At 34.5% G+C, this 15,329-nt stretch overlaps 2 protein-coding genes and 1 non-coding gene across 3 annotated transcripts; 2 read left to right on the top strand and 1 right to left on the bottom strand.

Moving 5' to 3' along the window:
- Nucleotides 1-1,386: 1,386 nt before the first annotated feature.
- On the top strand, nucleotides 1,387-1,459 carry Trnaa-agc (transfer RNA alanine (anticodon AGC)). The gene has a single exon. It is a non-coding gene; the product is annotated as a tRNA-Ala (tRNA).
- Nucleotides 1,460-4,707: 3,248 nt separating this feature from the next.
- LOC129251703 (acanthoscurrin-1) lies at nucleotides 4,708-5,380 on the bottom strand. The gene is made up of 2 exons (XM_054890853.1): nucleotides 5,369-5,380; nucleotides 4,708-5,253 (listed from the first exon to the last, which is right to left on the bottom strand). The coding sequence occupies exons 1-2, from the start codon at nucleotides 5,378-5,380 to the stop codon at nucleotides 4,708-4,710; spliced, it is 558 nt and encodes a 185-aa protein (XP_054746828.1).
- A 1,664-nt stretch (nucleotides 5,381-7,044) lies between these two features.
- On the top strand, nucleotides 7,045-14,841 carry LOC129251111 (shematrin-like protein 2). Its single transcript, XM_054890519.1, has 2 exons — nucleotides 7,045-7,056; nucleotides 14,350-14,841. The coding sequence occupies exons 1-2, from the start codon at nucleotides 7,045-7,047 to the stop codon at nucleotides 14,839-14,841; spliced, it is 504 nt and encodes a 167-aa protein (XP_054746494.1).
- The last annotated feature ends 488 nt before the right edge of the window (nucleotides 14,842-15,329 follow it).

Genomic DNA, 15,329 nt, shown 5'->3' with positions numbered 1-15,329 from the left:
TTTTGAGTAAAGAATTTGTACAAAAGGGAAAATAAAATAATTTAAACAAATAAATACAAAACAGAAAATTGTGTGCAAGGTCAGTAATCTGTAGTGAGGGAAATGATTCATACATGTTTGTAGGTGCATATGTATGTATGTAAGGGAATGGGTAAAACTGGTTAAAGCGCATCATCATGAGCCACTCTCTCAATTTGAATGTAGGTGACATTGTGATACAAGCTTTGTCAAAAAAACAGTTACGCTCTTTTGGAAAATACACCGTACACATAAAATGAGGGGAAATATCTAATAAGTTTACTTATAGTTCACAAGATGCGTATGAAAATGTACACACACTCATATGCATGTGGATGAATTTAGGAGGAATCTTATTAGTTTTAGCCGCGTAGTTAGAAGATGGTCAGTGCTTCTCCGTAAATATTTGATATGTAGTAGAAAGGCCATAACGATTGATTTGTGGCATGGATTTGAAAGATATGCCCAGCTTTCTATCCATGATTTTCTGCTTCCTTGAGGATGTTCGACGAATTCGTTCTCACACAGCTTTGGCTCAACTAAATATTTGACTCGCACTATTTCCACAATCACCAAGATACGATTTTCTTTTCCATCCCACTCCTTATTAAAGGTCCGTAGATCTCAAGAAATTTGAAAATCCTATTGTATATAAAAAGGTTTAAGAACTGCTGAAGAAGAGTTTTTCCTTTAAATTTTCTCATGCAACAACTACTACTATGTTCTAAAGTTTTTTGAGAAAAGATCACAAGGCAACCCAGGTTTTGAATAAAAATGTATGTGTGCTTCATTATTGCTTAAAGGTAAAAAGGCAGCGTTGCCTTCTGCCAAATATAAAAAGTTAAATTCTCTTCGGTAGTACGATTTCACACAAAACGAATAATAACAACAATTTTCTTGGCCTCTTTTTGGAGAGGTTAATTCTAGTTTTAATTAATTGTAAATCCAACTTAATGGTATTTATTTTGAAAGAAAACATTTTAGCAAAAAACAAATAATAACGTGAACATTGCATTTAAAATTTAAAGGCCCACTGCTTTGACAATTTTACAACAAAACTTATAGCAACACTAAGTAGATAAGAATAAAGCCTGTAAATCAAAACGTTTTTTGAGCACATGTATGAGTAACTTTCTCATCTACTGTTAACAAATTGTGGTTGAAATACATACTCGTATATGTACTCGCGCATGTAAATATAAAAATGTACATGTGTTAACATCAATGAATTCAGGGTCACGCTCTATTACAGTGGCATTTAATCTGCACTAGTGTGCGCAGTAGTTCTCAAACTATGCAATTTTAACGTTTCACTCACTTAAGTCCATTGTTATGTTAAATAGAGCATTGAACACGATAATGTCACATGGGGATGTAGCTCAGATGGTAGAGCGCTCGCTTAGCATGTGAGAGGTACGGGGATCGATGCCCCGCATCTCCAATCTGATAGAATTTTTTTTGAAACACACATATTTTATTTTTTTTATTCTTTTACATGAATATGTTTATTTTAAATGTTTTCATGATGCTAAACTGTCTTGGCAGACCTTTTTTAGTTGAGTGTGATGTACTTATTTTCAAATCTCGGTTTAACAAGGAATATAATGAAATTAGCGTCGATTAGCGCGCACAAAACATTAAGATAATAACGAATAATCAGGATTGATATATTATACAAGTGTTTTATTACTTCCACATATGTTTTGACTTAGCACAGAGTTACATAGTACGCGAGCTGGATCGTGTTAAGAAAATCATTAAAAAACGAGTTGTCTAAAGATAAATTAGATTATTTGCATGTTTTATATTTTTATTAAAAAATGCTTATTTTTGAAGCGAATAAATTGTTGATGTGATGATGCAAAAAAAATTTTGGAGAGTGTTCATAATTGTTCTAATTGTTTAAGTTTTCTTTTTACGATTGACGACCTTGATAAAAGTTCCTGGAATATATTCGGAAAATTCGCAATTCAAGTTTATTCCTTCAAAGTACTCTCCATCAACAGCAGCGCGTTTATTCCATTTTCGGTACAGCCATGTGAGTCCTTTACCATTTTTCCATTACTTCCTTTCGTGTGCTAAAACGAGTTTTCCGGTGTGGTTTTTTGACTTGATCAAACAGAAAAAAATGGCAAGGAATCATATCAGGCTGAACAGGAATTCGATGGTATTTGGAAGGTATTCGTTTCGTTCTCAGTCAAAAATTCACGGATAATGATGGCACACGCCGACGCAAGTGTTATTATGGTGCAAAATCCAAGAGTTGTTTTCTCACAAATCCTTTCTTTTTTGGCGAATTGGCGCGTAAACCTCTCGTGTCGTATAATACCGTTGTAACCATAAAAACCGAGAGCATCACTTTATTTTTTGGCTGAGAGTTTTTTGGATATTGGTTCGTTCGGAGCTCTCCACTCACTCGCTTGATGTCTGAATTGCGTGTCGTACTCATTACTGATGTCTCCAGTAATGATGCGTTTGATGTATGTTGGATTTGATTTAGCCCATGCTAAAGTCTTCTGTCAGCTCTCTGATGGTTAATTTGCGGTTATTGATCAACTTTTCTTGCACTTTATTGATGTTTTCATCAGTTTTCGATATCGATGGCTCGTCTCTATGTTCGTCATCCTCGATGGTCTCATGATCTCTTTTGAAGCGCTCATGCCACTCGTAAGCAGCTATTTTCTTTGGAGTATCATTACCGAATCAGTTTCCCAAAAGTTTTAAAGTTTTCGTATCATTGACTTCATTTTTAACGCAAATTCATTTTACAAATTCGTTGTTGCAAATTCAAATCCATTTTTAAAATTGTTAAACATCGAACTCATGTCCAGAGGTAGATTTACTCAAGACGGCGTAACTTTTACAAATGTCAAGGTTAGGTTAGGTATATCTGGCTAATCTGAATAGATCTCAAATAGACCACAAGGGTCCGTAGTGTTACCAGTGTTGTTGGAGTCGTGCTAAACATAGTTCTTCATAGATGACTTGACGAGTTTTAATAAACAGTTTAAATTTTTTATGGATTGAGCTCTGCTTAGAGCAGAGCAGTGGCAAATGAGATATTCTAATGTATCCCCTTACTCGCGTCGTTCTGGGCCAAATCCATTTTCCAATTGCCCAACAATGTCCATACAATATTGATAGGATCATCGATCACAGACGTGGCAACCTGACAAAAAAAAAAAACAGGGCTCAAATCAGTTGACTTAGAGCGTTACCTGGCGGTTAGGTAGGTAGGTGAAATGGTTGAAGTGCTAGTCTGGCACTCCTCAAGTAGCACTGAAGCGCCGTTTTGATACCATTATGAGACCTCCAACAGTCAGATATCTACAGCCAGCCAGAGCTGTTGATATAATGGAGTATAGTAGAAGAAAGAAGCAAACAGTGACCTTAGTTGTCACAGAGAAAGTGCTCAATAGTCTGCTTTTCTGAAAGGCCCCCACAGCTTCTGTAATGGGGGTTAAATGGTAACCCTAGCTTTTCCGCGTATGTGCCGATCGTCCAGTGACCGGTAAACACAGCTTCGAGTTTGGAAATTTAATGGCGAGGAGTCCAAAGGACTTTCTGAGTTCTTCGTATATTGTACTGGAGCCAAAGGGTTTTCGAAAGAACACATGGAAAATGGAGATCCATCATTTCTGCGCTTTCTTCAGAAATAATTTGTGAAGTTCCCCTCTAACAACTGTCAGAGGGATTCGTTTCAAATATATATTCGAAGTATAAGTTATCGAAAAAGCTAAAATGAATCTATACCAGTTGATATCGATTATACAAATTATCAAACTTCAGCTCAAGGACGAAGAGGAAAAGAAAATAATAGCCCTTCCATTTTGACAATCAGACACCAATCAGCTGATCAAGCAAGCCTAACACATGGGCTGAAAAGTCCCGGGCCTAACAAAGAAAATACGTTAACGTAATTTCCATCAAGAACAACGCAATCACTACAGCGCCGTTCTAACATTTCAATACCACTTTTGTAGAAGGATTTACATTTTGCCTTAAAATAGGCCTCAATTTCAACGATAACCTCTTCATTCGAGCGAATTTTCTTACTGGCGAGCATTGTTTTTAAGTATGCGAACAGCCAATAGTCGCTGGGAGCTAAATTTGGCGAATACGGTGGATGTGGGAGCAATTCGAAAAAGAACACGAAATTCTTTTTAATCCAGTGTTTTGAAAAGGACAAAAGTAGCGTCACTCTTAGCGCAATAACTCAAGAAGTAATTAATGGAAGATCATGAAATTTTAAAAGCTGTCTGTTTAAGGTTAATACTAACTGAAAAAAAGGTAAATGCAATAAAACTAGTGCTATCTATGTTTAGGCCCGGGACTTTTCAACTCATGTGCTATTTTGTATAGATTCGCATAGGGAAGGATTTCTGCTTGAGAAAAAATTTAAAATCTGACAGACTTTCAGGAAAGCTGTTTTTATATAATATTTTTTAAACTTATTTTGGCGAAATTTCCATCCAAATGCTTTTAATAAAAGTAGTTGAAAAATTTTGACTCTCTCACTGAAGGTGGTTAACTTTTAAAACCAAAACTAAGGCATTATTTTTATGTTAAGTACAGGAATCTTTTTGTTTTTATTAAATAACAAACACAACGACTAAAGCTAAAAATTAACAAATATTAATACTAAGTTTTCCATAGTGAATACGCAAAGGCAGTCCAGCTGTTCGGCATTTAACCATAAAAACCGCCACCATATCCAGGATAACCAAAACCGCCGCCATAGGGCGAGGGCACGCCATATGGTGAGAATCCCGGATAAGGTGCAGGTACTGGATATGGATAAAAGCCACCGGCACCACCACCACCACCTCCAATTGGATTACGATTTCTGCCAGTTAAAGCGCCTAACAGATTGCTAAAGAGACCACCACCACCGCCGCCACCGCCAAGTAGACCTAGAATACGCGTATTTGGATTGCCGCTAGTTAAAGTTGATGGTGAAGCCGCAGTGTTTGCTGATCCAGGATAACTACTGCCTGCGCCAAGTCCTGCACTACCCAGACCAGAGCCTGGAGAGCCGGGTGAAAGTGATTGTGATGGATATGATGGATAGCGGCTGCCAATGGAGCCAGCATCAATACTATTTGGATTGGATGGACCAAATGACGATTGTGCTGGATATCTGGGATAGCGGTTGTTGGCGGTGGTTGATGAGGGGAAATTGAACTGCGCTTGTGAGGGTACACAAATGAGCGCCATTAGTAGCGTTGCAAGGACCTTTGGGAAAGAAGATTTGAAGACAGATTTATTTAAAAATTGGCTCAAATATGATTTATTAAAGCGCGATTAAGAAGCAATTACGCAAATAGTGTGAATTTTTTGTTTTACTTACAAAGGATCTCATTTTGATGATTTTTTTTTTATTCCTTTCCGCCTTTTTCTGTTGCTTTAATTGCTTGAAACAAACTTTGAATCAATACTTCTCAGTTAGTTAACTGTTTATGCTTGCTGCTTGGTGGTGCCTAAGTTTATATACTAAAATTTTAGTTATTAGAATTAAAAACGCCTACGCGCCTTCAACTATCCGATTGTTTTGCGGTTGATATTTTATCTGTAAACAGCCAATCTTGACAAGACGGGAAGTGATAAACAAATTTCGCAAAATTTGCAAATTATTTAATTTCCATAAGCAGAAAGTATCATACGAGTATTCATTCTAATTCTAACTGCATCACTGACCTTAAACTCGGCATTTGAACTTTTGCTTTCATTCATCATTAACCGCTTCGGCCAATAAACTCGAGCAATCTTTGTGATATAAAACAAAAACATACAAACAGAAAATGTATGTAGAAAAAACAAAGATTTATGCAAATCAGCTCTGCAGCAAATCAGCTCTGCAGCAAATCAATACCAACTATGGGCTTATGTTATGTTATGTTGCGTTATGTTGCATTGATCTACACGTGAGTTGGCGCGCGAAGCAAACTTCTGTTAAGTATTTATTATATATTATAATACATACGTATAAGTGCATACAAAGGTACATATATTTATTAGGGTGGTCCAAAAAAAATTTGTATGCTGCCGCCCCCCAAAATAGTAAAGAATGAAAAATAAAAAGACCCGTATTTTTTTTTTTTTAATCAGACCATATTTAATGGTGCCGCCGGGGCTTTGAAATATCCCATGTATTTTGCATGGGAAAAAAATACTTTTTCGTAGATTTCATGTAAAAACCTGGAAAATGAATATATTTTAACCGGATAACTCAGTTTCTCTTCATAATTGGTCAGGGAATAACAACCAATTATGAAATAATTAATTTTTTTTGTATTAACTATTTTCGTAAAAGTAATATAAAATATTGTTTTTCGATTTTTTCTTAGATTTTCGTTTTATGGGGGCTTTTTGGGGTTCTATAAAAAATAGTTAATACAAAAAAACTAATTATTTCATAATTGGTTGTTATTCTCTGACCAATTATGAAGAGAAACTGAGGTATCCGGTTAAAATATATTCATTTTCCAGGTTTTTACACGAAATCTACGAAAAAGTATTTTTTTCCCATGCAAAATACATGGGATATTTCAAAGCCCCGGCGGCACCATTAAATATGGTCTGATTAAAAAAAAAAAAAATACAGGTCTTTTTATTTTTCATTCTTTACCATTATGGGGGGCGGCAGCATAAAAATTTTAATATAAATTTTTTCCCATGAATTTTTGGACCACCCTAATATTTATGTGTACATATTTAAATATGTTTTCATATTTCTTTTCATCTCTTTAAATTGAAATATTTATGTAAACGCTTCATAGCATAACGAGCCATATTCAATAGTTGGTGGCTGTCGTGGATGACTTTTTTTTTGTTAAAAACAGGATTTTTTTCGTCTCTTACTTGTTTCGGAATTCCCCTTTTCGATAGCACCACTGAAACGATCGCCCCAAGAGGGTCTCTACAGCATCTGCGCTTATTTGTATAAAAGTCTATACGAATTTTGTACGCAGTTTAGTTATATTTTTGGTGTACCGTGAAGTAGTTTTGTGTGTGATTCAAGTAACGATGGGAAATTTCGTAAGTTGACCTTCAATGTTGTTGAATTTTGTTTATGTTGTGCATTCAATACCAAAGCCAGATTAATTAGTTCAACAGTGAGTTGAGTTGAGTTGTAATTAATATGTCTCGAAGCAATTTATGGATGCAAGGCATTTAAGAAAAAAAGTTTTTAATTAAACAATATATTGCAGCGATTGTTATGAGCGAAGTGATTAAATATCTTTTCACTGTGGATGTGTAAATTGTGGAGTTATAGTAACAAAAGACGCGCCTAGATGTTGTTTTAAAATAAATTATGTAAAAATTAAGGGGTTAGCGGTAGTCAGAGGCCCGAAAAAATGATGATTTTCAATACTTTTTTTTTTGCTAGTCAATTGCTTTATTTTACAAAAATAAAAAAAATAAAAAATCATGTTACGACTTGACTTTAGCAAAATTTCAAAAAAAAAAAAAAATGAAAAAATTAATAGTTGTAAAAGTTATCGCTGTTTGTGGGGATCCCATTTGTCCAGAAGTCCCTTGCGGTGATCATCACAACCCCTTGGAGACTCATCTAAAATCAATCGGACAGGAGAAATTAGTTTTATTAATAGATAATCTTGTGCCTTTTGTGTTTTTTTCAAAATTAACAATATGGCGGCCTCAGGAAATATTTTTCAGATTTTCGAGAAAAAACCGACAATTAATTGTTTAAAAAAAATTGATATTTTTGAAAAAAAAAAATCTTTCGATCAGGCACAAGTTTTTATATTTTTCAAAAGCAGTATAAATTTGATTGAATTCAAAAACATACAATAGTTTTGAGAAAAACGCATTTAAAGTTTTGCTATCGATTTATTTAGAGTTATATGAATTATTTAATTACTTACACTGTATAATCTATTCCTGGGCCATATAATAGTTCTTCAGCCGTCATAGCAGCTTCCACAATATCGATTTGCTGTTGCCTACGTAGCATTCTATGATACCTTCTCGAGTGTTATCGTTAGCGCGCTTATCTGCCACTTTCATACGTGCAGCATCCATTTTTTCAGCACACGAATTGTTAATTGTTGAATAACTCAAAAAGTATTTGTCAGATTCACTTCAAATTTTCACACAATATTTTTAAGATATTAGACTTTAAGAAAATATCAAATCAAAGTTTTTGAAAATTCTGTGTACCCCTAACCCTTAAATCTCTTAGGTTACACTATTTTTATACAAAATACGGTTCTTAGCATTGAATGTGCACCATGAGCACGTCTCCATGTGGCAAACAATGCCCGCCAAACGCTTCGATGTTGAAGTTTGTTCAGCAACAATTTGCCCTACAGCAGCAATATTCTCAACATAATCAGTTTTTGACCTGCCAGCCCTTTTTCTACTTTTATAGAAATTTTTTCACCAACTTTTGAACTGTCTTCTATTACTGACGCTTATTTCCAGCAAAGAAAATCTCGAATTTTGCGATATGTTGTTCTTAAGGATCGACCATTTTCATAATAAGTTTCAATAATTTGACCGCGTTGTTCTAGGTACAGGGTACTAGGTATAAAAAAAAGGTACTATCTAGGAATTAGATTATTCACTACTGACATTAAGGAGTCACTTTTGAAAGACCCTAATTACGTAAGGAATTAGTAGACAAATATGTATAGTTCTAAATAATTATCTCCAAGTAGCAATTTCAAGTTTACATATATTAAAAATTACAACATCCAGATTTAGTATTCGGCGATTTTAACAAACTTGTGTGGATTCATTTAAATCTTAAAAAACCATAAATTTGTATAGATTTCACAAGATAAAAAAAAACTTGTGACCAGCGCTTTTAGTTTTTCATTTCTTTTGCTTCGGCTATACTTTGGCTGAGAAGATTGAAGCTGCAACAGGGAAAGCAAAATAATACCAGAAAACAGGTCCTGTGCTGTCGCTTTGCTGCGAAGTGTGTTACAGTACAACGAGAATTAGTTGCAAACAATTAAAGTTTTGTCGTGACTATTGCCAAAACATGCATGAAACAGCAATAGAAAAAGTTCTTCTAATAGCGGTCGTTCCTCGGCAGGCAATGACAAACCTTGGAGTGTATTTCTACCAAAAAAAAAGCTCCTCATAAAAAACAAGAGTCGGTTTAAAGCAGTAGGTCCCTTCATTTGTGGAACAATAACAAGGCGCACGCCACGAATAGGAGGAGTAGCTCGACCAAACACCTAACAGAAGTGTACGCGCTAATTATAATTTTTTCTTTTTATTGCTGAGGTAACTGCTAATGTCCATTTTTCTTGTCACAAGGTTGCAAAACTACAGCATAGTCATACGAGCAAAAATTTGAAACTGTCCTGTGGCTGAGCTCTTTAAAGCATCGTCGTTAGAGCCGCAGCATAGCTAAATAAAATATAGGGTGGGCCATGTAAAATTTGCTTTTTGAATCGGCTATAAAAAAAAAAAACTAATTAATATTTTTTCAAACTTTTTTTTTTATTTTGAAGATTGAATATTGTCATTTATGAATGAAAAATAATATCGTTCAAATGACTGTCATGACTGGTTTTACAGTAGGCGATTCGATCAACCCAATTTTTAAGCACATTTTTGATTGTTTGAGCTCCAATTTCATGAATGGCAACTTCGATTTCGTGGTTTAAAGGATCAGTCGTCTCTGGATGGTTCGCATAGCATTTGTCCTTAACGGCTTCCCACAAAAAATAGTCCAACGGGCTTAAATCACAGCTCCGAGGCGGCCAATTGATATCGGAATTCAAAAACGGTAGCCAAAAGTTCGAGTGTAACTTTGGCAGTGTGACAAGTTGCACCGTCCTGTTGAAACCAAATGTCGTCTATGTCATCCTCTTCAATTTTTGGAAACAAAAACTCGTTGAGCATGTCACGGTAACGCTCGCCATTTACTGTAACCGAGGAAGAAGAAGAAGACTCACCACTTTGGAAATAGGTGTTCAATATTTCCCAATTTTGTTCAAGCGTATAGCGTCCCACTTCGTAAATGTCAAACCTTTAAGTAAATTATAAACATATTTGACATGTCATTTGTGTTACCATCTCAAAAAAATAGGTGGTTCAAAAAGCAAACGCTATATGGCCCACCCTTTACTGGTTGCTGGTGCTGTAACTTCGGAGGTTGAAACGAGCGCAGCGCAGCAAAGTCAAAATTGAATTATGGTAATAGTTTTACAGCACAACCAGAGCATATGTTTTAGTGCTGCTGCTATTATACCGGCAGTTATTCAAACGCTTCACTTGCCTGGCAGAAGTTAAAAATGCAGAACAGTTTTTGAGATATAGCTTAAATTAAGTTCTTTAAGTTCTGAAAAAAGGAAGATAACTCACCCAATTGCCATATGTTAGAATATTTTTTCCCCCTTATTCACTCCTCTCGGGAGCATGGGCCTCAACAAGGCTTGTCTTGCATTGGTTTCGTTAATATATTTGATTTCTGACAGGGTAGGTGATTAGCCGCCGCTATCAGTCCTAAATAGTGGGAAAGCCCACCTGTCGTTGCTTAGGAACAACGTCTTCTTATTGCTTGGAGCGCCATCTATGTCCAAATATAAAGTGGGTGCAATATAATGAATAAATTCAGTTAGTTTCAAATTGAATTGCTATTCATGTCTATGATTTTATTAAACAAAAAAAAGAAATAAAAATAATAAAAATAATTGCTCAAAAAGCAGAAATTCACTACATATTGAATTAATAATATTTTTCCAAAAAAATATAATATTATTTGTGAACATAATTATGTTTTATTTAATAAATAAAAATACATACATATTTATATATTTTTTTTTAATTAATTTTAATTATTTTTTTCTATAAAAATATATTTTATTCTAAACATATTAAAAACCACATAAATTCAGGCTTCAAACTTTGTGCAAAAGGTTTAAACATTCATCCAATTTCTATCCAAATTTCACACTTTCTCACTTCAGAATCTTTGGAGCATTTTTGGGTATGCAGTTTTATCTTCTTCTTTCACAGCACTACAACAGGAGGCGCGTCGAAGCTTCCTTCACAATGCTCCTCCAAAGCGGTCGATCTTGAGCTTTTGCTTCGTAGTTACGTATTCTCAAATTCATGAGACCGTTTTCCATTGCGTCTATCCATCGTTTTCTTGGTCTACATTTGGCATTTATGCCCATTAACATTCATATTGTTGCTTTCTTCACGGCACTGTCAGCTGGCATACGGGTAACATGACCCAGCCTTCTTATATGCACACAGCTGTTTCGTTCTGAGTGAGATCATTTAGTTCGGAGTTATACCGGATTCTATAGGTACTATCATCCATTCTAATTAGTAATAAAGTGAAAGTTTTGAAATAGCTTAAATTCTAGTTGATTTTAAAATTTTTTCCACGAAGGTGTTGCGTGTCGTCCATTTATTATGTAGGAAAAAGGCGTCCTCTGGGGGAAAATTATCAAAAATCAGCGAGGATTGTGAGTTATTTCAAACTTGCACTTTATTGTAGTAAAATTTAATGGTCTAAAAACTGCATACCCAAATGTATTTATTTTTAATATTCTGATTAAAAAAGATTGAAATTTGGATGAAAATTTTTCACATTTTTATAAATCTTGTAAGAGTTTGAAATTTAAATTAATATGGGCATTGTTATAGAATGAAATGTACCGGTATAAAAAAAATAATTGAAATTAAAAAAACAATAATTGAAATAAAAAAAAAAAAAATAAATAAATATTCAAATCTCGTCCATAAGTGCCACTTTTATAATTTCGCCTATATCTTTAGTAAGAAGAAGGCAAAAATAAACTAATATGAAACGGCTTATTTTATACAAAATAATCTCCCTTAACTTTCATACACTCATTCCAGTGATGCTCCAATAATTTTCTACTATCCCTGCACTAACTTTTGGAAGAACTTTTTCATACGTAATTCTATATGTAAAATATGGAGTATTCGTTCTTCTGAGATGCCTGTGCTATAGCAATCAGACACTTAATTAGCTGCGATCTTCACAAGCCATATTATATTAGTTTAGGGGAAAAGAAATCCATTATTTTCTCGGTAGATGGCTGTAATAACCGAAATCTCGACATCTTACTGTTTTTCTTTGGTAAAGGCGGAAAGGCAAGCCAGACCGCTGAAATTGTGAATGATGTTTATGGTGCCGATACTGTAACTGCTAATTACGTGCAAATTTGATTTCGTTGATTCCGTTCAGGCATTTTTGAAATGCAATCCTTTTCAATCAAATTGTCGGCTTAACAGCTGTTTACTAACTCATCAGGAATTGTTTACCATTTTTAAGAAAATATCGTAAACTAATTTGGGTTTTCTCTAAATGTTGTCTTAAGGAGCCCGAAAAAATGGACGATTGTCATTATTTTTTTTTAAATATGTTTTAGAACTTTTATTCACATGAGGCATATATCATACTGAAGGGTAACTCTCGAAGAATACATTTTGGTGTTTATATTTTAATAAATGTTATTATTTATTGTTGATATCGCCCCTCCCCCGAAACGCCGTTTTTTACAAGAGGCTTGCGGTGATCACGGTAGCGCATGAGCAGCTCAACTGAAACCAAAAAAATTAAATGATTAGTGTAGAAAAATGTTTTTTAGTGAATCGTTCATTTACCCAAAAACATTTGTTCGCGATAAGAAAACCGCTTTGCACTAAAAAACGATTTTTGAGGGGTTGAAAAATTAAAAAAAAAATTAATTCCAGCGAACTATGCAAATATTTATAAAAAGTGAACCGTTCAGATTCACGAGGTTGTAACTTCGAATAATTAAAAAAAAAGTTTATGCAAATCGATCAAATATAATAGTTTTTGATAAATAATGATCACCGCGACGGTAATTAAAAAAAAAACACGACTTCGAGATAATCGCGTCTAAAGTTTTGCGTGCACTTCATTTATGGATAATTAGCGCGCTTCCACGGTCTGTAACTTTCGTTCCAGTGCTCCGATCTTTATGATTTTTTTGAATTTATATTTTTAAGATGATGTACATTTAGAATATGCCATACAAAAAATTTCGATTTTTTAGTCCAACACAAGGTATATAACCCCTTAAAAAAATTGTTAACTGATAGTTTGACAAAACACAGAAAATCAGTTTTATTTATATTTTTTACAGCCAGGAATTAAATTATATAAAGAAATAAAGAAAAATAATTCATTGAAAAATTCCCGAAAATCTTTCATTGTTTGCGATGTCCACATGGATTTCATTAGCACAAACACTTTTAAAACGAGTTTTGTGTGAATCTCTCTTAAATGACAAATAATAATGAATATAAATTGGAATATTTACTAATTCCCAAAGCAAAAGTATTTCGCCATTCAAATGACGAGTCATGATCGAGATTTTTAAAAGCACTATAAAATAATATTTTGTATTCTGTATAAATATATATGTAAAAACAAGATATCAGTTAGTTTTTTCTGAAGTTCTAAAGCTCGAAAAAATCCCCTTTTAATACATAATAAGTATAACAACAACAATGCGACGCAAGAAACATTCTTCTCCTTCGATGTGTTGTCAACAGTTGTTTATATTTATTACGAATTTCTGGTTCTAGTTTAATAGAAACTAGTATTTTTGCAATATTTTGAAGCTCGAAAGCTTTGAGCAAACTACTTAAAAGGCCAAGATTTCACTTTTCCGCTTAAAGTTTATGTACATAATTTTTTTTTGTTCAGTTTCAATAATTTTTTGCTAACCAAAAATTAATATGAAAGGTGGCACAAAATTAATAATCCAATTGTTTTTTTGAATAACTTTTTTCTTCTTCTCTTCTTAATTGGCACTATAACCGCTTACGCGAGTTTAACAAAGCGCGCCAGTCGTTTCTTTCTCGTGCTAACCGGCGCTAACTTTTTTACTAAATAAAAAAAGAGGTTTGAGAGATGGAAAACTTTATTTCGACCTTTACGAGCTCCATTGTCAAAGTGTCCATGTGTCAAATATTATTGGCGTACGACACCTTGCAAAAATTATAAATCTTCCGAATGGGCGATTGTTTTTGCGTCCCTTGCACTAGTATGTTTATGCTCTCCATTCAATAATTACCAAAGAGCTCATAAAGACTTATATCATATATAATATATTAACTTTTGCTTGAAACTTGGTAAAACTTTAACAAAAAAAACTTATCATTTAAGTTAATTAATTGCTCCATCCCGGAATATTTTATATCACCGAGTGTAGTTACACCATTCAAAAAATATAAATTTATTACAATAAAGTAAATTGAATTATGTTTATCTTGCACTTAAATACTTTCACTAAAGGAAATTCTCTAAAACTTTTCTTCTAATTTTTTCTTTTGCAGAAAATCACCAGTTTTGTCGCTTTGCTTTTCTTGGGCATTTGCGCAACACCTACAAATGCGCATTTCAAGAAAAAATTCGGTGGCTTTGGTGGCGGTTTTGGCGGCGGTTTCGGTGGTGGTTATAGCGGTGCGTATGCCAGTAGTAGCGTTATAAACAATTACCAAGCAGCGCCAGTGCCAATACCGGTACCAGTTTCGGTGCCACAGCCCATTCCTGTGCCCATAGCGAAAGTGGTGCCTGTGCCAGTACCCATTTCGGTACCCGAACCTGTGTGGCCTGGCGGCGGCTGGGATGGTGGTTATGGTGGTTACGGCGGCTATGGCGGTTATGGTGGTGGACAGAGCTTTGCATCGGCATCTGCATCTGCATCGGCTTCGAGCTTCGGTGGCGGTTATGGTGGCGGTTTGGGAGGTTTTGGTGGGCATGGCGGTGGTTTTGGAGGCTTCGGCAAACATGGATTTGGCGGATTTGGTGCTTGGAAGCGGCGTTAAATTGTATGCACCGAATTGAGTTTAAGTTTTTCTGTTTAAAATATTTATGTTTTATTTAATAAATTTAAATTAAATTTATCCAACATTGTTTAAATGAATGCTGGCTTCGGTTACTGGTAAGGAAATGCTTATAATTTTAATATTCCTTTTTCGAACTATCAAATATTCCTTGAAGTTTATATTAGACTTAGTTTTTTGCCACCTTTACATTTTCTTCTAACTCCCTCAACTTGAGCGCCAAGTGTGACCAGTGAAGCCCAACCAATGGGTAAATCTTTCTCCCTATTCGTCGGAATTTTTCGAAAGTTTCGTTATGGATGTCTGTTCAACGAGATCCAAGTGATATAAAATATAAAAATAATTTCGTAAATCAACGTCAAGGAAAAGTTATAAAAAATGAACTAGAATTTTGAGGTACTGTGGTCATAACTCAGCCAAAAGAGTTTGATACTTTGATTTATATATCACAATACTATCTAATATCTGGC

The sequence above is a fragment of the Anastrepha obliqua genome, chromosome 1 (assembly GCF_027943255.1).
Source record: "Anastrepha obliqua isolate idAnaObli1 chromosome 1, idAnaObli1_1.0, whole genome shotgun sequence".
In the NCBI taxonomy this organism is placed as follows: Eukaryota; Metazoa; Arthropoda; class Insecta; order Diptera; family Tephritidae; genus Anastrepha; species Anastrepha obliqua.
Note: the sequence above shows the minus strand (reverse complement) of the source record. Positions and strands in the feature narration are given on the sequence as shown.